Genomic DNA, 22,147 nt, shown 5'->3' with positions numbered 1-22,147 from the left:
ACTGAGTACCGGCACCTATTTTTTTTTTAATAAAAAAAAAAGCCGTGATTCCTTCATTGTGAAATGCTTATTGTTCTATTATAGTACATTATTGACACGAGACATGAATTCGACAATTATTTGCATTACAAAGAGAGCAAAAGATTCTGACGATGGCATTGATTCTCATCTTATAAATTACTGACATCACTTCAAAAAAAAAGATGATGATTACATCTTACGCGTGTCAATCTAGTCATGCATGTTATCCTATGACTTAAATTCTGCCAAGTCATTGGTTTTCCTGACTGACTCAAATAACCCATTCAATGCTCTAATAGCACAAGGAAAGCACTTACTTTTAAGTCTTCTATCCTAAAGGTTTCTAAATTTAGTGATTTTACAAAAGGTGTCTAATCAAATAAGAATATTCGTTTGCTATGAATCTCGCTGCTCTATTTTGTGTCTGTTACAGTTTGTTCACTTTCTTTGAGTTGAGGGGTTCCAAACAGATGCATATATTCTACTATTCGCATACTATGAATAACGGCACAATAAACCACTTTTTTTTTAAGGCAAAACAAATCAAAGTCGATTAAAGTATTTTGTCATCTCGAAAAATTGAGAAACTATTTTAAGCTTACTTTATGTATCATCATTTGTAACTGTAAGTGTTCTTACATAGCTTATATCAATTCAGCCTATCTTAATGTTTTCTTGAGTTGATTGCTGAAACCTAACCCTTCCTGCCATAAATAGGCTTACTGCCAGTGGAAGTGTATTTTCAATGTACATTGACAATCAGTGAGCGAAGGCTTAAGCTAAGCCAGAAACATAAAAATAGTGATATTTCTCAAATACAACATGCAGCCCTGATTGATAAACTGACAGTAGTCCAATTAGCTACTTTATATCAATAGTCATCCCTTTTACTGCTTCGATGCTATGTGTACTTTAACTGCAGCAATTTGAATGTTTCGTGTTTGCAATAGCTAGTGTGTTGTAATTTTTTGTTTTATCAGAGCATTCGGGTAATCAACGCTAGGGAAAAAAAATGTAACACATTCACATCCCCCCCTCTCTCTGCCCTAGAATGAACACTAAAAGTTGGACAGTAAACCATTAATGTGTTGGATTGGTCAGATAGACCTAGCTTGTATAGTCGATGTCTCGATACGTCGACTAGTTGCTATATATGATGAAAAGACAGCCTTGTATTTTTCCTTGTGCGTAATACTAATAGCGTTGAGTTGTCTAGCGATCAAATAACACATCTGTCAATGAAAAATCTAGATCTGGGTGTAATAAAACTGTTGCCTGACCTAGTCAGGAAAACCAGTGACTTGGCAGAATCTAGGTCATTGCATGACTAAATGCATGACGTGTATGACGTAATCATCTTTTTTGAAGTAACGTCTGTATTATTATATAAGATAAGATAAAACGGGACCTCAAAACAGTGAACATTGATACTGGGAAGACATAGCCCTAGAACACTACGCGGAGAGAGATGGTGACCAAGAAATGTATGGACAGTGAAAAATCACGGGCCTCAGCTCTGGAAGAAAAGCGTACCATACGAAAAATGTCCAGCTAATCTATATAGACCAATAAAGCGAAATATGCCACCTGTTAATGCGTAAAATGTGGACTAGAGTGTCTCTCCACAATAGGGCTCTACAGTTATATACACGAAAAAGTGTTCTGCGAGATTAACCTTAGTCGTTGTACGACTGAATGAGGCCAACACTTTTACACAGGTCAAATGTGTCTTACCCCGCCCTATTTTTGAAAAATGGATCTAGCGTGCACCAGTTACGTGTGTGTAGGATTTTTGTAAATTTCAGATCTACCTGTGACTATTCTAATATAAGCTATTAATAATACCGCTCTAATATTGACTATAAGATAATTATTTATTATTAAACTGTATAATTATAACTGATTTAAAAAATAAAATACGCATTAAAAAAAAAAAACTTTGCGTCCTGAAAAAAAGACCACGCATTTCCCCTTTGTTAGCACCTCCTACCAGCACAGTTGACTACACAGTGGGGCGGAGTAAAAAGTTGCCGTATTCCGCGTTAAAACGGCGCCTTCGACATACACGGAGGTCACGGTTAAAATGCACAGAACACCTTGTGATGTTTTTGCTAAATCGGAAGGCGTGTTTCACAGACTAACCAATCAAATCTTCCTAGGCTTTCAAGTTAGGCAGACTCTAGAAGCACGTGTAGTTGTTAATGTCTATTATTTGCGGCCAAAATTTTAGGTGATCATATTCAAATCATCATTGCTCATTACTTCAAATCACTACACCTTACAGTAGATTATATCTAGATACAATAGAGGCACATTCCTAGGCCAAATTTCTACAAATGCTCCAGCTTCCCTAGTGATATTAGAGCATGGAATGGGTTGCAGAATAAATGCATGACGCATAGAGGTTTAAAAAAGACCAATCGTTTTTATCGCTATAACAATAGGTCTCGTTTTTTATATGTTAATAAATTAATAATGAATCTAGTATTTATTTTATAATCAATATAATAGTAATTATATCCAAATACTATAGTTCTCTCTTTTTAAATTAGTTTAAAATAAAAAGAAAGGGGGAGATATAGAATGTAGATATGGTATTTTAAAATTTCTTTGGGTGAGGGGAAGATACTATCAAGTAACAAATCTCAAGACTCAATCCAATCACAGCCATCAGACCAACACACATTAGAAAAAGTTCATTAATAGCACAACACACAGGTGTATACCAGGCCATCTACACAGCCCCAAAACATTGCTCTAGTTTTATTGACAACAATGATGAGAGAAAAGGGGGAGGAGCCAATTATTGATCGGTCAAGCCGTTAATTAGGTCACACACTAAGCATGCTAGTACGTTGATGCTTTTTGTATGTGTGTGCAACAGACACTGAGCGTGCTCTAAGATACGTTTTTTTTTTGGTCAACTAGGTGGCTTGGAGAAGGCGGAATTTATCTAGAATCTAGATGTATAGGTAACACAGTTCACAAGCTAGCATAGCTTTTTAGCCCCTTCCCCGGAAAAAATATTCAGTACTGACTTTGGGGCCTTTTTCTTTTGTCAGACTGTGTTATATATAGACTATAGAGATAATAGACTACATAGATTAAAGATACTTAGAGTAAGTTAGATCAGCGCATGTTTTGTTTTTAGGTCAACCAGGTAAACTGATGTGTCCTCGAATGCCTAGGGGAGGGCGGGATTATCTATATACTTAATATAGACTATAATCTATACGTAGATCTAGATTATATAGATCTAGACCTAGATCTCATTCTATAGTAGCCTTTACTATCATGCTATGATTTAAACGTATTTTTTAAAATCCTTTTCTTTTTCTTAGAAACAGGTTAGACTAGGCCTACTCACTGTTAGATCTAGATGGTAGACCTAGATTCTAGATCTATATAGAATAGACTAGACAGTCTAATATTCTTATAATATAAGATCGATCTAATTATCTGATCTAGCTAGACTAGAATTGACTAGATCTGATCTGAATGGATTGTCAGGAAAAAAAAAGGATTTAGTCGGCTTAGTGGCTTATACTGTAACTTTAGTTTGTTCTTAGTCTTAGTGAAGTAATACTATTATTAATAGTAAGGCTAAGGTACTAAGCCTAACTAAGGTGTTCTTGTTTTAGTGTTAGTGTTATGGGTTGGTTGTAGTAGTAGAATATTGTAGATCTAGACTAGTTTATTGTAGTGTGTTTTTTGAAGTAACGTCTGTATTATATAAGATAAGATATTTTATTATTGATTTATTTTTCATGTAAATAAAGTATCGTTATATTTTTAGTATTTCAAGTAAAGTTTTTGTTCTTGCTTACATTTTAAATTTAGTTAGTTTAGTGTAGTCTAGTTATCTGGTTACTTAGGCGACTCTAGCCCCTTGGTCGCAGACCGAGGTGCACAGATTGAGCCCACCCAGTAGCGCTAACATCTGCCTACTGTTATAAAATTTAATGTTGAGCAGAGAGAAAAGGTCTCTCTTGCGCCTCCTGACCTGCTCACATGTTAATTCACAGGACATCACAAACACATAATAACAATATATGTCTTGAGCATAAGTTGTTCATCAGCCCTAGACTTGGGGGGGGCGGGGACTTGGTTCTCTTCTTTTCAATGTCAACATTCCTTCTCAGTCTAGTCTCTAACAGTGCACACCTACTGCACTACTTGAATGGTGGTGTGCATGGCAGGGTTATAACTATATATAGATAATAAAATAATAAATAAAACATGATGATTGTTATTCTATACTGATTTATTTTCTTGCAAAAACAAAATAATTTTTTATAATAATAATAATAAAAGTCATGTGACCTTCACATTCTAATATTGTTTGCATAGTTTAAATTTGTTTAATTTTTTTTCCTATAGCCTGATGCCTACTTATGTACAGCTTATCCTGTTGAAGATGAGGAATATTATATTTGTAAGTCAGTCACACTTTTACTTTGTGTTGACAATGTTAATATATTACTGTAATATGCATGCCTGACTCATTCTAAGACAGGAGATCTAAACAGATCTCATAGCTCACTGTCTCTCTTTTGAATTTGCAAGTGCTATTCTGAGAAATGCTTATCTCAATTCAGTTGAAGAAACAAGTTGAAGTTGAAGAATCCAATGCATTTTATGTGTAAATTTAGTCATGCATGTTAATCAATGGCTTAAACTCTGCCAAGTCATTGGTTTTCATAGCTGATTAAGGCAGCCCATTCCATTCTCTAATGGCTCTAGGAAGAAGAAGCACTTGTACGAATTTGTTACTACATCCTAAATAGCTTGTATCAACCAAGTCCAGCACCTGTCATGCTAATATAACTTAAACTGTTGTAAAGAATACCATAGTTAGTTCTTAAGTTTTATAGAGTCCTCTCAGGATTTTCCCTCAGTCTCTTGTGGCTTGAAACTGCTGCAGCTTGTTTGGAATTGGGAGTACTAGATAAATATTCATATTATATAACTACACAATGGCTACAAATGCTAAAAGTTCACCTAACTAAAAGATTGTTGATTGATGTTACTACTCAACTACTTTGTATTGTGTTTGAATGTCACTTACTTTCTGTCTCATGAAATACTGCATTCTTCCTTCATCTTTGGACTTATTATTATAATTACCTTCTATCTACTTAATATAGCCTGTAGTGTTGTGACTTTGACTCTTAATATTTTATGTAGATTCTGAGCCTACTGATCATTCAGGTCTTAAGATATACACCACATTTCAGAAGTAAGTTTTTAAACCCTTACTCTTGTATTTTAATTTGTGTAATCATTTCTATTGAAGTGTCAACACTCTTATTACAACCATTCTTTCTGCTCCAACTGCTAGGCCTCAGTTTGTGGGTGGAATATTTCTTTTGGCTAGTTACTGGTTTCAAATTCCACCCCAAGTGTCATGTAAGTATTGACGTTTAATGGTAACAATGTAACAGTTCAACAGACATGCACATTATAAGAGAACCATGTAAGAGAAGTATGTAATAGCTCTGTAAGAGAGATATATGATTAAGTGTAAGAGAAGTATGTGATAGCACTGTAAGAGATATATATGATAAAGTGTAACAGATCTATGTGATGAAACTGTAATTGAAATATATGATTAAGTGTAAGAGATCTATGTGATGAAACTGTAAGAGAGATATATGATAAAGTGTAACAGATCTATGTGATGAAACTGTAATTGAAATATATGATTAAGTGTAAGAGAAGTATGTAATAGCTCTGTAAGAGAGATATATGATTAAGTGTAAGAGAAGTATGTGATAGCACTGTAAGAGATATATATGATAAAGTGTAACAGATCTATGTGATGAAACTGTAATTGAAATATATGATTAAGTGTAAGAGATCTATGTGATGAAACTGTAAGAGAGATATATGATAAAGTGTAACAGATCTATGTGATGAAACTGTAATTGAAATATATGATTAAGTGTAAGAAAAGTATGTGATAGCACTGTAAGAGAGATATATGATTAAGTGTTAGAGAAGTATGTGATAGCACTGTAAGAGAGATATATGATTAAGTGTAACAGATCTATGTGATGAAACTGTAATTGAAATATATGATTAAGTGTTAGAGAAGTATGTGATAGCACTGTAAGAGAGATATATGATTAAGTGTAACAGATCTATGTGATGAAACTGTAATTGAAATATATGATTAAGTGTTAGAGAAGTATGTGATAGCACTGTAAGAGAGATATATGATTAAGTGCTAGAGAAGTATGTGATAGCACTGTAAGAGATATATTTGATTAAGTGTTAGAGAAGTATGTGATAGCACTGTAAGAGAGATATATGATTAAGTGTAACAGATCTATGTGATGAAACTGTAATTGAGATATATGATTAAGTGTAAGAGAAGTATGTGATAGCACTGTAAGAGAGATATATAATTAAGTGTTAGAGAAGTATGTGATAGCACTGTAAGAGAGATATATGATTAAGTGTTAGAGAATTATGTGATAGCACTGTAAGAGAGATATGTCTATGATTAAATGTAATGGAAGTAATAATAATTTTCAAAATTATTTATTGACCATAAAATGTAAGAGCCCTAATGTCTGGTCTTTTGGAATTGTTGAGAAATGTAAACTGTTTGCTATTCTTTGTATATTGTAGCATATCCTGTAGATATCAGCTGTACTTTCCAAAAAGAGAAAAGTATATTCCCCTTTGCATATAGAACACATGCTCATTGTGATAGTAAGTGTATGTGTTTTGCGTGGCTGGTAGTGCAGTGTGTGTGCCTGTGTATGAAATGACCAGTGGACCTTGAGTGTACATGCTTGAGTGAACAGCAGTGTGTCAGGAACTGTGTGTAAAAGGAAGTCAGAGTATAGAGAAAAAGTGGCTGGAGTAAAGAGCATAAAGATGGACGAATAAAAACATTGTGTTTATTGAAGATTGTGTTGTTTTAGTCTATTACATGGTGTCAAATGGACCAACTCCACCCGCCACAACCGCTGGAATTAAATGGCAACGTAGCTGAAAATTGGAAAAGGTTCAAACAATCCTTTCAGATATATTCGATAGCAAGTGGACTGGATACAAAAAGCAGAGAAGTACAGTCTATGACATTATTGCATGTGATCGGCCAAGAAGCAGTGCAAGTCTATAACACTTTCCAATGGACGGACAATGAATGTAATGAATGTGAGATTAGCAAGTCCTTCCATACACTTCACTGCATTCTTAATAAGTTCGAGAAGTACTGTCTACCAAGAAAAAATGTTACCATTGAAAGACATGTTTTTTTCCAGCGTTCTCAACATGAAGGAGAGTCATTTGACAACTTTGTCACTGACATCAAACTCAAGGCAAAGACATGTGAGTTTGATTTGCTTAAAGATTCCCTAATAAAGGATAGGATAGTTGGTGGCATAAGGAATGAGAACACCCTAGCAAGACTTTTGAGAGAACCAGATCTAGACCTTAACAAGGCAGAAAATATATGTCGGGCAGCTGAGGCAACTGAATGGCAGCTAAAACTCATGAATGAAGAAAGTGGGGTACACGTTGTGAATTCAGCTACCAATAGCTTTAAAAGATCAAAAGGAAATGTGAGTTGTAGCTATTGTGGCAAGGAACACAGACCACGTCAGTGCCCAGCTTATGGGGAAACCTGTCACAGATGTCATAAAAAAGGTCATTTTTCGTCAGTGTGCAGATCAAAGCCTGTAAGTATAGTGAAGTCAGAAGGTCGAGATGACTCCGTTGAGGAAACATTTTTCATCGGCAGTATTGGCTCCCATAGTCTAAGCAACGAATGGAACTCACTCATTACTGTTGAAAACAAACAAGTCACATTCACGTTGGATACTGGAGCACAAGTCAATATTCTCCCATACAGAATCTTCAAGCAATTAAAAAGAAAGAAACTTCTCAAATCAACATCCAAACTTACTACTTACAGTGGAGAAAGATTGAAGGTTGTTGGCAAAGCACACATTAAATGTACTGTTAAAAGTAAGACAGCCATAATAGAATTTCAAATTGTGGAGACACATTCAAAGCCAATTATGGGTCTACCAGGCTGCCAACAAATGAATTTAATCAGAAGAGTTGACTTTATAGAGGACGATACACTCTCAGGCTACGCAGATGTATTTACTGGCTTAGGCTGCATGGAAGAGGAATATACTATTAAGGTCAATTCCAACATTAAACCTGTTGTACACGCAGCAAGGAAAGTCCCAGCGGCACTACGTGAGGAATTAAAAAATGAATTGAGAAGAATGGAAGATGAGGGTGTCATTGAAAAAGTAGATCATCCCACTGCATGGGTCAACTCACTTGTTATTGTTGAAAAGAAAGGAGGCGGATTAAGGATATGTCTAGACCCTAGAGACCTCAACAAAGCCATTCAAAGAGAACACTATCAATTACCTACTATAGAAGAAATAGCTAGTCGACTAAGTGGAAGTCAAGTGTTCACGGTATTAGATGCCAACTCTGCCTTTTGGCAAATTAAATTAGACAAGAGCTGTACAGATCTAACAACTTTTAACACACCTTTTGGTCGCTACAAGTTCCTTCGTCTACCATTTGGGCTAAACTCTTCTGCAGAAGTATTTGCAAAACGTTTCCACCAAGCTTTTGACGTTATACAAGGGGTTGAGACATACATGGATGAAATACTGATAGCAGGTAGAACAATAGAAGAGCATGATGATAGACTTAGGCAAGTTCTTGACATAGCAAGAAGGAAAGGAATCAAACTGAAGCCATCTAAATTTAGCCTAAGAGTACGACAAGTCAAGTTTGTAGGACATATCATTACAGATAGTGGTATAAAGCCTGATGACTCAAAGATTGAAGCAATACAATCCATGCCATACCCTACAGATCGCAAGGAACTAGAAAGATTTTTGGGTATGATTAATTATCTTGGTAAATTCTTACAGAACTTGTCAGAAATAACTGCTCCATTAAGAGAGTTACTTAAACTAGACAACAAGTGGATATGGTTGGAACAACATCAGAAGGCTGTTGATTATTTAAAGAGTTTGATCACAACCGCCCCAGTTTTAGCCTTTTAGGATGTTTCACAGCCAGTCAAGTTGTCTGTGGATGCTTCACAGGAGGGACTTGGAGCAGTATTAATGCAGAATGAAAGGCCAGTGGCTTACGCCTCAAGATCTCTTACAGACTGTGAAAAACGATATGCACAAATAGAAAAAGAAATGCTTGCATTGTCTTCGGAGTTGAACATTTCCATTACTATGTGTATGGACGTCCAATAAAGGTTGAAACAGATCACAAACCTTTGAAAGCAATTATCAAAAAGCCTTTGGCATCTACACCACCTAGGCTTCAGCGGATGCTTCTTCGACTAATGAAATATGAAATACTGCTGGAATACAAGCCAGGCAAAGAAATGTCTATTCCAGACACACTGTCAAGAGCATCGCTACCAATCAAACATCCCTCAAGTGATGACTGGGATGCACAAGTTCATCTGATCATCAATAGTTTACCCATGTCAGATGAATATATGAACATTTTTCAGCAGGCCACTGCAGATGATGCTGTTTTAAGGCTGTTAAAGAATAATATTATGATAGGCTGGCCAAACAAGAGAGCTGAAATTCCACAAGAAATTCGAGCATATTCAGGATTTAAAGAAGAACTTCGTGAAAGCAATGGTTTACTTTTTAAAGGAGAAAGATTAATAGTACCAAAAGTATTGCAAAAAGAAATGCTTCAAAGACTGCACCAAGGTCATCTTGGGCGAGATAGATGTCTTGTTACAGCTAAGGAGGTGTTCTTCTGGCCTGGAATGTCTAAGCAGATTATAGACATGGTATCAACATGTGCAGTGTGTAACAAACACCAGAAGTCCCAGCAAAAGGAGCCATTGTTACCACATGATACTCCTGTACTTCCTTGGGAAAAAATTGGAGCTGATAATTTTAAGTATCTCGGTAAAAACTATTTGCTACTTGTAGATTACTATAGTAATTTTTTTTGAGATAAATCTTATCCCAACACTAAAGGCTTCAGATGTGATCATACATATGAAATCACAATTTGCTCGACATGGTATTCCAAGGGAAGTAATTAGTGACAATGGACCCTCATTTGCTTGTCAAGAATTTCTGAAATTTTCTAAAAGCTGGGGATTTAAGCACATTACGTCTAGCCCCAGATTTCCACAATCTAATGGTATGGCAGAGCGGGCCATACAAACAGTGAAACAGCTTCTAAATAAAGCTAGAACGTCGGGTCAAGACCCATATATGGCCCTCTTGCAATTTCGAAATGCTCCATGCCCTGATGGACCTTCACCTGCACGGCTGCTCATGGGCCGCCGTCTGAGGACGAATCTTCCGACAACGGAGGCCTATCTCAGACCTCAAATCCCAGACAAAAAAGAAAATGCTTGGAAAACAAGAAAAAGTAATCAAGCAAAATATTACAACAAAACAGCGAGGCGCACCGAGCGACCACACATTCAGCCTGGGAGCAAAGTGTGGATGCAAAAGAAGCCTGGCGATTTATGGGAACCAGCAGTGGTCATCTCAGAAGCAGAGACCCCGAGATCATACTGGGTAAAAACACTGAATGGGATAACTTACCGAAGAAATAGAAGGATGTTAAGAGACACATGTACAAAATCAAGGGTCATGCCTGATATTTTTTAAATGGACACCCCAGAGACAGTCATTAATGGTCAAACCACACAGCCAGAGAACGTGAGCGATACAAATGTGCAACAGGAACAGACTAACACTACCAATCTGCCGCCTGTAATAACTCGATATGTTAGCCAAGTTCGGCCACCAGTACGTTACCCTGACGCAGATAATTAGATACATGTATATCTTTTTATTATTATGCAATTTGTATATAATTAATGTCTATTTGTAAACCTAGACTGTTGTTGTTTTTTTTTTACTACACATTTTATAATTTATATTGTTATTATTGATAATACTAACAATTGAACATTCTGTTGTGTTAAACATGTATTCAGTTTACTCATTTGTTTATAGTGAGACAGAAATCATTTGTATAGTCAATTGATATCTCAAAGCTTTTAAGGAGGGAGATGTGATAGTAAGTGTATGTGTTTTGCGTGGCTGGTAGTGCATTGTGTGTGCCTGTGTATGAAATGACCAGTGGACCTTGAGTGTACATGCTTGAGTGAATAGCAGTGTGTCAGGAACTGTGTGTAAAAGGAAGTCAGAGTATAGAGAACAAGTGGCTGGAGTAAAGAGCATAAAGATGGACGAATAAAAACATTGTGTTTATTGAAGCTCGTGTTGTTTTAGTCTATTACACATGGATTATCTTTTTTTTTAACCTAAAACAATTAAACTCCAAAATAAAAAATATTTAAACTTAAATATTTTTATTTTTAAACTTAGGCAAAGTTATCACAGGCTATCAATACAATGGGACTTATCATGAATAGGCAAAGGGAATCCCCAATGGCCACAAGTGAGTTAGTTCTAATATTGACACTACTAGTGACACCAGCATTAGTTTGATTTATTTTCTGCAAGTGTAAACTTACAAAAGTCTGCAAGTGTAAACTTACAGCGGTGTCATACAGCCAACCGGCATCTTATACCATTTCTTTGCCGATGACTCACAGTTATATGATTCATCAGTACCCTCAGAGGTGTCGCATCTGGCAGAGAAAATCAGTGGTACCGTTGCAAGGGTGAGCGATTGGATGGTTGAAAATAAACTCAAGATGAACGAAGACAAGACAGAAATAATTAAGATTGGCACAAGGAACAATGTCTCAAAAGTTGAAAGCACAGATTCTCTCTTTATTATGAACTGCCATTTTTCTTTTGTCCATGTAGTGCGGAATCTTGGAGTTTTCTTCGACTCAACACTATTTTTCGACCCACACATAAGTCAGCTCTGCAAAGGTCTTTATCTGCAGCTGCACAGATTAGGCCAGATCCGACCATATTTAACAACGGAGTCAAGATGAACAAAGACAAGACAGAAATAATTAAGATTGGCACTAGGAACAATGTCTCAAAAGTTGAAAGCACAGATTCTCTCTTTATTATGAACTGCCATTTTTCTTTTGTCCATGTAGTGCGGAATCTTGGAGTTTTCTTCGACTCAACACTATTTTTCGACCCACACATAAGTCAGCTCTGCAAAGGTCTTTATCTGCAGCTGCACAGATTAGGCCAGATCCGACCATATTTAACAACGGAGTCAACAAAAACGCTAGCTGTGGCATTCATACTCTCCTGCCTTGACTACTGCAACGCCATGCTAGCAGGTATACCTGATGACAAAATAGCCAAGCTGCAATGTATACAGAACAACGCCACTAGAATAGTCCTTAAAAAAACTAGACAAGATTCTGCTACTACGCTCTTGCGCACGCTCCATTGGCTTCCCGTGAAAGCGAGAATCGATTACAAGGTCGCCACACTTTGTCATCAGTGTATATATAACAATGAGATGCCCTTGTACCTTAGCGAACTGATTACTCCATATGTCCCCCAGAGAGCCCTGCGCTCAATGGACTCAACGCTTTTAGTAGTGCCACGTTTCTCCCTCAAAAGCTACGGTCTGCAGGCTTTTTCAGTTCACGGACCAAAGGTTTGGAACTCACTCCCCATGCTACACCACTTTTAAGAAGAACATTAAGACCTATATGTTTAAAACTTTTTTAGATTAACTGTCATTTTAGCTCTCGTGTTTTTGTTTGTAATCTTATTACAGCGCCTTGAGCCTACATTTTGTTTGTTAACAGCGCTTTATAAATAAAATTATTATTATTATTATTATTATTATCATTATTGAATAGCTTTGGTTCTAAGAAAGATCATTATGGCTGAAGAAGCTACTCTTACTTCTTTATCTAGTACATGAGGTTGAATTACTTTCTAGTCATAATTCTTAAAATACAAAGTTGCTTTTTTTTTTTAAATATTCAACAAAAACCACTAAAAAAAATTGGATACTAAAAACAAAGAAATGAATCCACATATTAATTTGCTGCTTTTTTTTTTTTTTTGCAATAGCAGTTTTTTAGGTTATAAATTAACAAAAAATTATTGTTTAAAAAGTTTTCCTTTTTAGATCAATTTTTACATCTAAGCCTCATGTATTTAAAGAGGAGTTTCATTTGTCTACATTCTATTGGCCCACAATGATACTTCTTTAGAAATAAAGTTATCACAAGTTTACAAATATAAATCCAAACCCTTTGAACAGTTTTAGTCTTAGTTGGAACTCCACAAATTTCTCTATTTTACTATTCCATTTTTCAACCAGTCTAAATTGATTCCATATCTGATAGTCTCAAAACATCTGGTAAAGAAAAGAAATAATGAGGATAAAACTCTTTCAGTTTTAAACCTTAAATTAAATAAACACTTTTTTTTTTTCTCAATTGTATTATTGTTGATTTTCAAAACATTTTTTTCTTTTAATCTTGTACAGGTCAACAGGAAATGATGAGATGTTCACTTACTGATGATAGTTTCTGATGCAGGTCAACAGGCAATGATGAGATGTGCAATTATTACATCATGTTCTACACAAATAGTTCTGTAGCTGACTCATCAGAAGATTGTAAATTCAATGAACTTACACCACTGACAGGAGATAACTTTCCCAAAGATGTTAGTGTTCCACTTCCACCCAATCCAGCTCTTGAAGAAGCAGCCATAGGATCTCACAACCATCCAGGAGTAAATCCCCCAGAACAAAACAATGGTCAGTTGGATTTTATTGATTAATATCTTAGCAGTGTCTGCTTGAATCCCAACTGAGCTTTGTGTTTGCTGACTGCCTAAAGGCAGCATGAAAACTTCCATAATACCTTCTCTCTCCCCCCCCCCCCCCCCCCTTGTCCATACAAGAAATTTGACAGTAGTGCACTAAGCATGCTTTGCAAGCACTATATAAATGCAATTTATAAAAGAATGAAGCTTTCTCCTTTAAGAAAAGATGAACTTGATGTAATTTATTTGCACACAAAGACCTTGGAGTTGAGTCTTCTTCTTGAGAAGCAGAATACATTGGAGACATTAAGAGGATTCTTTCAATGGCATAGCTCAGTAAAAGAGACTTACTGAAAGGCTTATTGACTTCTTAATATTTTGAGCAATTTTCTAGATATTTAAAATACCAACACTCTTACAAAAATACCAACACTCTTTAATACAAATAATACAAATAATAATACAAACAAAAATGTACAATTAATCAACAGAACTTTGTTTTCAACAATGTTTATACAAAAATGGACATGATCTTAAACCACTAATAATTTTGAATTCATTTCTGTTTAATTATTTTTTTGTTTTCTTTTTGTCTCAAATTTATCTACTAGTATTAATACTTTGATGTCCTTTTCTCTCCTAGTTAGTCTACCTTTATTTGTCTTTAAAGAAATATTTCTCTTTTATAAATATAAATCCCCCTACTGGAACATAGTTGGCTTTCTAAGTGGTGGACATTATTAAATGGCACTTTTTTTTCCTTGAGACTTCCATAAACTATTCATAAAAACTAAACATCAAAAAGTCTATTGATGGTCTTGCAAATCTTTTGTGTTCATTTCAAACCATTGCAATGCTTATGTCAAAGTCATCTGTGAAATGAGCTCTCCATACTTTAAAAGCAACTATTATTTTTTTAGTCTGACTTATTTGAATAATGTAAAAGTTTTAAATATAAAAGAAATAATCTTTAGAAAAAAAAGTTTGGTGGATGTTAAGTTTCTATTCTGCTCTACTCAACAGGAACTGTCCACTAATGTGTAAAAATGGTCAGTCCTCAATAATGTTTGCCTGGGCTAAGAATGCTCCTCCAACTGTCATGCCCAAAGGTAAGGAAAATTTAAAATAAATATTTGTGTTGATGAATTATTTAATTAATTATTAATGCCAATGTGCTCTATCAAACCACATTTTGTATGAATTGAACAAGGGAAGACTGACTGAGGTCTTATAATCCATCCATTTATTTATACATGTGTTAAGGCTTCCGCGCGGTGTTGATTCTTGGTAATCTGTCTAGTGTAGATCTGACTGGGAGTAACGCTGAACTCAACTACTTCAGTAACAACGGCGAAAGGCCGAAACAATCAAATATGTAGTCGACGCTGATATGTTGTTCTACAAATATGTTTAATACTCAAGAAGGGAATCGTCCGATGTCAGTTATGTCGTAAATCCGTATATCTATTGTACTCAATTCTACTACTCTACAAGAAGCGTCTTCCTTTTAGCTTCACTTAGAGCGTTCTTATTTTTTAAAGATCTGTCACGTCACTTGTCGCTAATTAAAACTTTCCCCTTATTCCCGAAACAAATAACTAATTCCTAATCATGTCATAACAATGTTAAACCCTTTAACAATAAGCTAATTCTTTTTATCAGACTTAACTAATTTCTAGTGACAACTTGATGTTTACAGATTTGGTTTTGCCGCAAAAACATTCATAGCTCAGTGGTCTAAGCTAGCCAGGAATAGTAACAATACATAAGACTATTCCTTAGTTCTATAGTTAGCTATCTACATGTTTTTATTGAAACCATTAAGGCAACATTTTCTTTACTTCCAGGTCATCATCTAACTAAAGACCCTTATATAATATACAGTAATAACTTGTATTAATATTTTTATTTTCTACACCTTTGATTTGATTGCTACTTGATAAACTGGTGCATGAAGACCAGAATGTGTGGGATTTTTTTTTTCTGCTTTACTGATGCCTTGATATGTTTTGCAGCTTCTTAGTGCCATGTGAACTTAAAATGATCAAAAAATGTTTAGGAAATTAAAATAATGTTCTGTGGCTAATGTTAAGTAATTATTGATACATAGTTGAAGTCAGATTATCCCACAACATTATTTTGGCGACCCCGACGAGATACAGAAAGCAGAGTAGGAAAGTTGAGTTTAAAGAGAACAGAAACAGAAATAACAAAAGTAGAGTGTATTTCACCAATGATAGGGACAGTAGAGAAAGTAGTGATAATGAAGAAGTAGAAGAGATGAACTATTGTTGGGGTGTAGAAGAAATAAATTTTGCAGAAGATGAAACCAACAGAGTGAGAGTACACTCTGGTTTTATCAAACCTATGAGGTTTGTCAAAGATTCGGGATGCAGTACAGTTGGAATTAGGAGTAACTTAGTTAAACCAGATTGTTTATTAGGCTATGAGAAAAAAGTAAGGTTGATAGATGGCAGTATCAAGCGCTATCAAGCCTGTAAAGTTTTCTTAGAAACACCATTTTATACTGGTTATTGTAAAGGTTTAGCAATACCAGGATTGTCTCATGATTTGCTTTTAGGCAATATACATGGACTAAAGGAACTGACTCAAGGAGAGATAGATAGCTGGAATAGAAGACATGAATACAAAATGAGACAAAGAAATTCTTATGGTAAAGTGAGAAGAAACATTATTTGTTTTAAATGTCAAAGAAAGGGACATATTGCCAGGCAATGCAGAAGTTGTGACTATTCAGATAGGAGATCTGACCATTATGAGTATGACAGAAATTTTGATAGCAATGCCTATGATAGACAGTATCATAGAGGGAACCCTCAGAGAAGATGTAACTCTGATGAGTACCAGGGTACAAGGGACAATTGTAGGTCATATAGACCTTACCAAAGAAGAAATGGAGAAGCAGAATATAGTTGGAGAAAGTAAATTCTTGATGGTTTACTTATAAGTATATATAGATATATATACTAGCAATGGTTTAATTGTATAGTGCATGAACATGTTGAGTTCTTTTAGATTGTAAATAAGTTGTATATGTTATGATATTTATTTGTATGCTATAGTATGGCACTCATAAGACTGTGTTGATGAGAAAGGGAAATAATTTGAAGAGTTATAGTTTTAAAGGGAGATAATATATATTGAAAGCTTATTGGAAAGTAAGTATGAGAAGTATTATATTTTCTTTGTGTGTATCATCACATCGATCATTTGTAAATTTTAGATTCCTGAGGAAATGGTAAGCGAAGGAAGAAATAAGCTTGAATCTATTGATGGGTTGGAAATTTAGGGATGCCTCAAGTATCCAGTTTAAACGTTGTAATAAGTTGTTAATGGATTTTTACTGTTTGTATCCATAATAGGAAAATGTCATGAAGTTGTGATGCTTCTTGATGCTCTTGAAGATGGACAGTGAGATGGTACTTGGCATCGTAAACAACATTATTGTGATGTGATGAACTTTTATCTTGTACAACGTGTACAGCTTGAACCTTGTACAAAATTGACTAAAATTTTACACAACACATCAGAAGTAAGAAATTTCAATATGTGTAGTTTCCTACCTACTGCCGTTTAAAAAACAAAAGCTATATCTAGGGAGAGATTGAAAAGATGAAAGCGTTGAAGATTAGTCCATACATAATACTATGGACTAATGAATTTTTGACCCAGAGATCTCAGAGGGTTAGGGTAAACAATGTTATTTCAAAAGACCGCATAGTTTCTGTAGCTGGAGAGACTATTGAAATTGTGCAAACCTTTAAATATCTTGGTACTATCCTAGACAATAAACTAAATTTTACTGCAAATACTGATTATATCAGCAAAAATTATGATTACTAAGAAAACTGTCCTCGTTTAATGTTAGCGAAAAGGCCTTGGCTATGTTTTATCACGCTCATATCTGCAATATTTTAAGTTTCAATATCACTGCCTGATATGGCAATCTGAGCATTAAAAATAAAAATAAACTTTATAGAATCCTAAATGCTGCTGGTAAAATCATTGGCAAAAAACAAACCCCATTTGGGCAGTTGTTTGAGACAAACATCTATAAAAAAGCCATCTATAAAAGATCCTCGAAATAAAGAATCACCCTTTGTGTCAGGATTTTGTGATTTTACCATCACAAAAGAGATACAAGACACCGATAGCAAAGACTAACAGACACAAACTCTCTTTTGTTCCCCTGGCAATCAAATCATTAAATAAGAACAATCTGGTATAAACTTTGTCACATGTAAATTATGAGTGAGTCTGGTGTGAATGTACACTTTGGTTTCTTATAGTTATAATGTTTTTGTTTGGTGTAATGCACAAATTGTAAGACCAATTTCCATACGGACAATAAAGATTATTATTATTATTATTATGTTAGAAATGAACGAGTAGTCATTCTCTGGCGCTGCCAGGGTCGAGTTTCGCTAAAGAGAAACAAAATTCATCGTAGTCCCTTTAACAGTTTCCACTGAGGAATTTTCTGGTGATGTGGCAGGTCTGCAACAGTACCGCCCTCTGACAGGCAACGAAGATGTTCCTAGGAATGTTAAGGGCCTTGAAGGTGTCTGTGAGGTCAGTTGTTATTATCCCCTCGGTTGATATAACAATGGGGTATATTGTTATTTTGGACAATTTCCATAGACGCTTAATCTCCAAGCCTAGGTTCCCATATTTTCTTTGTTTTTCTATCTCAGTTTTTCTTAAATTATGAGACAGTGGTACGACGATATCGATAATGGTAGCGTTTTTTTCTTTTTTATCGATGAACAGCAGATCCGGGCGATTGAAATCTACCATTTTGTAGGTCAGAATAGGCCTATCCCAGTACAGCAGATGTTTAGTAGACTCGAGAACCTCTTGCGGAGAGTATTTATTATTATTATTATTATTATTATTAATAGAGATAACCAAAACAAATGAAAACTGCTTATCCTTATTATTCAAAACCAATATCTCAAAGCTCAAAATACCTTGGAATTATAATATTATATTCATATTATGGAATTAATTTAGAAATCAAACAAATCATTAGAGCTTAAAAATTATTAAAAGAAATTTTTAGAAATCCAATAGGAACATACAACTGAAATTCTATTTAATCTTAGCATTATAAGTTTATCAGGTCTAAAATAGAGCTGTTTAGTTTCAAACAAATGAATGTTTACAATTACTGGAGTAATACAGAGAGTAAAGTTACTTGGAGACAATTCAGAAGTAAAGTAACAAACAATATTACACAAGAAAAATACGTAAAAATACTTTAAAAAAAAAAAACAAGCTTATATTAAGTGTAATTGTATCAATTAGTTTGGATCGGTCATGTAATTAAATTTGTAATAGATCTAGACTAACAATAAGTCTGTGCGATTAGAAATATTTCTACCTATTCTTTTTGTTTAGCGCAATTTCCTGCCCTTAGCTCTCTCTTATGGCAGCCTCTTTGTGGAATAGTGTGGTGGCTTGTTTGAACTCAATGGGGACCATGTTCACCTGTTGCTTGCAAATACACTTTCCACAAAATAAATGTTTCCGAGCCGCCTCGTTGATACCATGGGAGCTGGAATCTTCAGAAGTCTTTCAACAGCTTGTTTTATATTTTTAAACGCTTTTAGCATTTGAAGGCTCTTAGCATAATTAACATTTTGCTTTTTAAAGTTCTATCTTCAAATTGTTCTAAATCTAGTTAATTTAATCAAGGATTTTTTTCTATTTCTCTTATTATATACTCTTCAATGCTTACTTACAACCTTCACTTCTAGGCCCCAGTATATTCATCATCATCATCACTCCTTTGAGTTCCTCATGGAACATAGGGCCTCGACAAAAACACGCCACTCTCCACGGTCTCTTGCTAGCTTTTTGATGGTGTCCCAGCTCTTCCCGGTCTTCTCTGCTTCTTCAAGTACATTGCGTCGCCATGTTCTTTTTGGTCTTCCTCTGCGTCTTGTTCCCTGGGGGTTCCACTCTAAGGCCTGCCTAGCTCTGTTGCTGGTATCTTTTCTAAGGGTGTGACCAATCCATCTCCACTTTCTCTCTAAGATCTGCACTTCTATATTTTTTTGTCCACTCATCTCCCACAGTTTGGTGTTTTCTACTTTGTCATACGAGTGTATTTTTAGGATATTTCTCAGGCATCTGTTGATGAAGGTCTGTATTTTTTTTGTTGTGGCTTCAGTTGTTCTCCATGTTTCAGAACCATACAGTAGGACAGCCTTGACATTAGAGTTAAAGATTCTTAATTTAGTCTTGTTTGAGATGTAAGGAGATTTCCAGGTTGGTTTTAGCTGTGTAAATGTCTGACGTGCTAGATTTATACGGCGTTTAATGTCTTCATCTGTTCCACCTGATATACTGACTACACTCCCAAGGTATATAAAATTTTCTACTTGGTCTATTGTCTGAGAATCCAATACTATGTCTCCGATTTGTTTATTGTTTACTTTAAGTACTTTAGTTTTTTGATGGTTTATTTTGAGGCCTACTCTTTTTCCTACTTCGCTTAAAGCTGTGACCTTTTCTTGCATATCCTGTAGTCTGTGTGATAATAGGGCTATATCGTCAGCGAATTCCAGATCTTCCAGCTTTTGTGTGAGAGTCCATTGGATTCCTCCCTGTTTGACTCCTGTTGTGACTGGAAATTCCTCTGACAGCTTGCCACAGTGGGTTACTTGGCAGGTGAAACCATCATAAAGGCTCTTGATTATGGTTATTATTTTATTGGGGATCCCATAATGTCTCATTACAGTCCAAATAGATTCTCTGTCGACACTATCAAAAGCTTTTTCAAAGTCGACAAAAGTTGCATAGAGAGGAGATTGCCATTTGACACATTGTTCTACAATTATCCTGAGTGTAGCTATTTGGTCAGCACAAGATCTCCCTTTTCTGAATCCGGCCTGTTCTTCCCTTAGGTGTTCATCACATGCTCCCTTTATTCTGTTTAGTAGGATTCTGCTAAAAATCTTGCTTGGTACTGACAGCAAAGTGATGCCTCGCCATATCTCACATTGTGATAGATCTCCACTCTTTGGTATTTTTATTAGCAAGCCCTTTTCCACTCACCCGGAGGTGTTTCTGTTAACCAAATTTTGTTGAATAGTTTGTGCATTTGGTCAACTATTTCACTTCCTCCTTCTTTTAGGACTTCGGGTGGTATGTTGTCAATTCCAGCCGCTTTACCTGTCTTCATTTGTTTGAGTGCATTCCTTATTTCTTCTTTTGTTATTTCTTCCATGTTTATGTCTAGTGTTGGTCCTGCATTTAGATCTGGTGGATTTCGTGGTTTAGGTCTATTGAGCACTTCTTGAAAATATTCTTTCCTTCTTTCAAGTTGTTCATTTATTGAAGAAAGTAGTTTTCCGTATTTGTCTCGGACTGGAACATTGCAATTAGCCTTTTTGGTACTGAGAAGTTTGGTGATTTTGTATAGTTGTTTTATATCTCCTTTACCTGCTGCTTCTTCTGCCTGTTCTGACAGATTATTGTAAAATGATCATTTGTCTTGTCTAAGCATTTTGGTGACTTTCTGTGAAACTGCTTGGTAGTCTTGTTTTGATTGTTGCTTGTGGTTTCTTGTTTTTGCCTGTTTAGCGCATTTCCTTTCTTCGATTAATTTCCATGTCTCGTCACTAATCCACTGTTTTTTCTTCTTAGGGTTAAGGCTTAGTACTTCATTGCTTGTTTCAGTAATAATTTCTTTGAAATTTTGCCAAGATTTATCGACGCTTTGTTTGGCCTCATCTAGTTGTAGCACAGCAAATCTATTTTGAAGGGATAGTTGGAATTCCTTTTTAATCTGGGTGTTGTTGAGCTTGTCTAGGTCAAATCTTTTCCTTTTGTTTCTTTCTGTTTTATTGCTGGCCAGCTTCTTTTTTTAGTTTGGCAACAACTAGGTGGTGGTCTGAGCCAATATCTGCTCCTCTTCTGTTTCGTACATCTAGTAATGTGCTTCTCCAGTTCCGCCGTATGGTAATGTGGTCGATTTGATTCTCTGTTTTATTGTCTGGTGAAACCCATGTTACTTTGTGGCATTTTTTGTGGGGGAAAATGCTGCCTCCTATCACTAATTCATTAAATGTGCAGAAGTCTGCAAACATTTCTCCATTTTCGTTTATGGTGCCAAGTCCATGGGTGCCCATACTTTTCTCTCTCTCTCTGTTGTCACTTCCCACTTTGGCATTCAAGTCTCCCATGATGATCAAAACATCTCTTGTAGGTATTCTGTCAACTATACTTTGCAGTTGGTCATAAAATGTATTTTTGTCAGTATCACTTGCAAGGTTGGTGGGAGCATAGCACATAATGATGTGAACATTTTTGAACTTAGACAAAAATTTGGCTCTAATTATTCGTTCTGAAACTGGTTCCCATTCTAAAAG

General features: G+C 35.4%; 2 protein-coding genes and 1 pseudogene across 5 annotated transcripts; all 3 read left to right on the top strand.

The window, feature by feature from the left end:
* The first annotated feature begins 1,863 nt into the window (after window positions 1-1,863).
* LOC129926727 (uncharacterized) lies at window positions 1,864-11,779 on the top strand. Of its 4 annotated transcripts, none has more exons than XM_056032487.1 (5): window positions 1,864-2,993; window positions 4,402-4,456; window positions 5,209-5,260; window positions 5,363-5,430; window positions 11,409-11,779. In XM_056032487.1, the coding sequence occupies exons 1-5, from the start codon at window positions 2,986-2,988 to the stop codon at window positions 11,529-11,531; spliced, it is 306 nt and encodes a 101-aa protein (XP_055888462.1). In that variant the 5' UTR covers window positions 1,864-2,985; the 3' UTR covers window positions 11,532-11,779. The 4 variants fall into 4 exon arrangements, with proteins under 4 accessions (XP_055888462.1, XP_055888463.1, XP_055888464.1 ...); XM_056032488.1 differs by lacking the exon at window positions 1,864-2,993 and adding an exon at window positions 3,022-3,140; XM_056032489.1 differs by lacking the exon at window positions 1,864-2,993 and adding an exon at window positions 3,022-3,181.
* Window positions 5,438-20,568, top strand: LOC129926716 (uncharacterized protein K02A2.6-like). The gene is made up of 5 exons (XM_056032450.1): window positions 5,438-11,481; window positions 13,465-13,740; window positions 14,772-14,857; window positions 17,132-17,301; window positions 18,540-20,568. The coding sequence occupies exon 1, from the start codon at window positions 6,975-6,977 to the stop codon at window positions 9,075-9,077; it is 2,103 nt and encodes a 700-aa protein (XP_055888425.1). The 5' UTR covers window positions 5,438-6,974; the 3' UTR covers window positions 9,078-11,481; window positions 13,465-13,740; window positions 14,772-14,857; window positions 17,132-17,301; window positions 18,540-20,568.
* The window catches only part of LOC129926651 (uncharacterized), a 30,472-nt pseudogene continuing 21,878 nt past the window's right edge, over window positions 13,554-22,147 (top strand).

The sequence above is a fragment of the Biomphalaria glabrata genome, chromosome 6, assembly GCF_947242115.1.
Source record: "Biomphalaria glabrata chromosome 6, xgBioGlab47.1, whole genome shotgun sequence".
NCBI lineage: Eukaryota > Metazoa > Mollusca > Gastropoda > Planorbidae > Biomphalaria > Biomphalaria glabrata.
The sequence above is the reverse complement of the archived record's forward strand: the minus strand, read 5'-3'. Positions and strand labels throughout refer to the sequence as shown.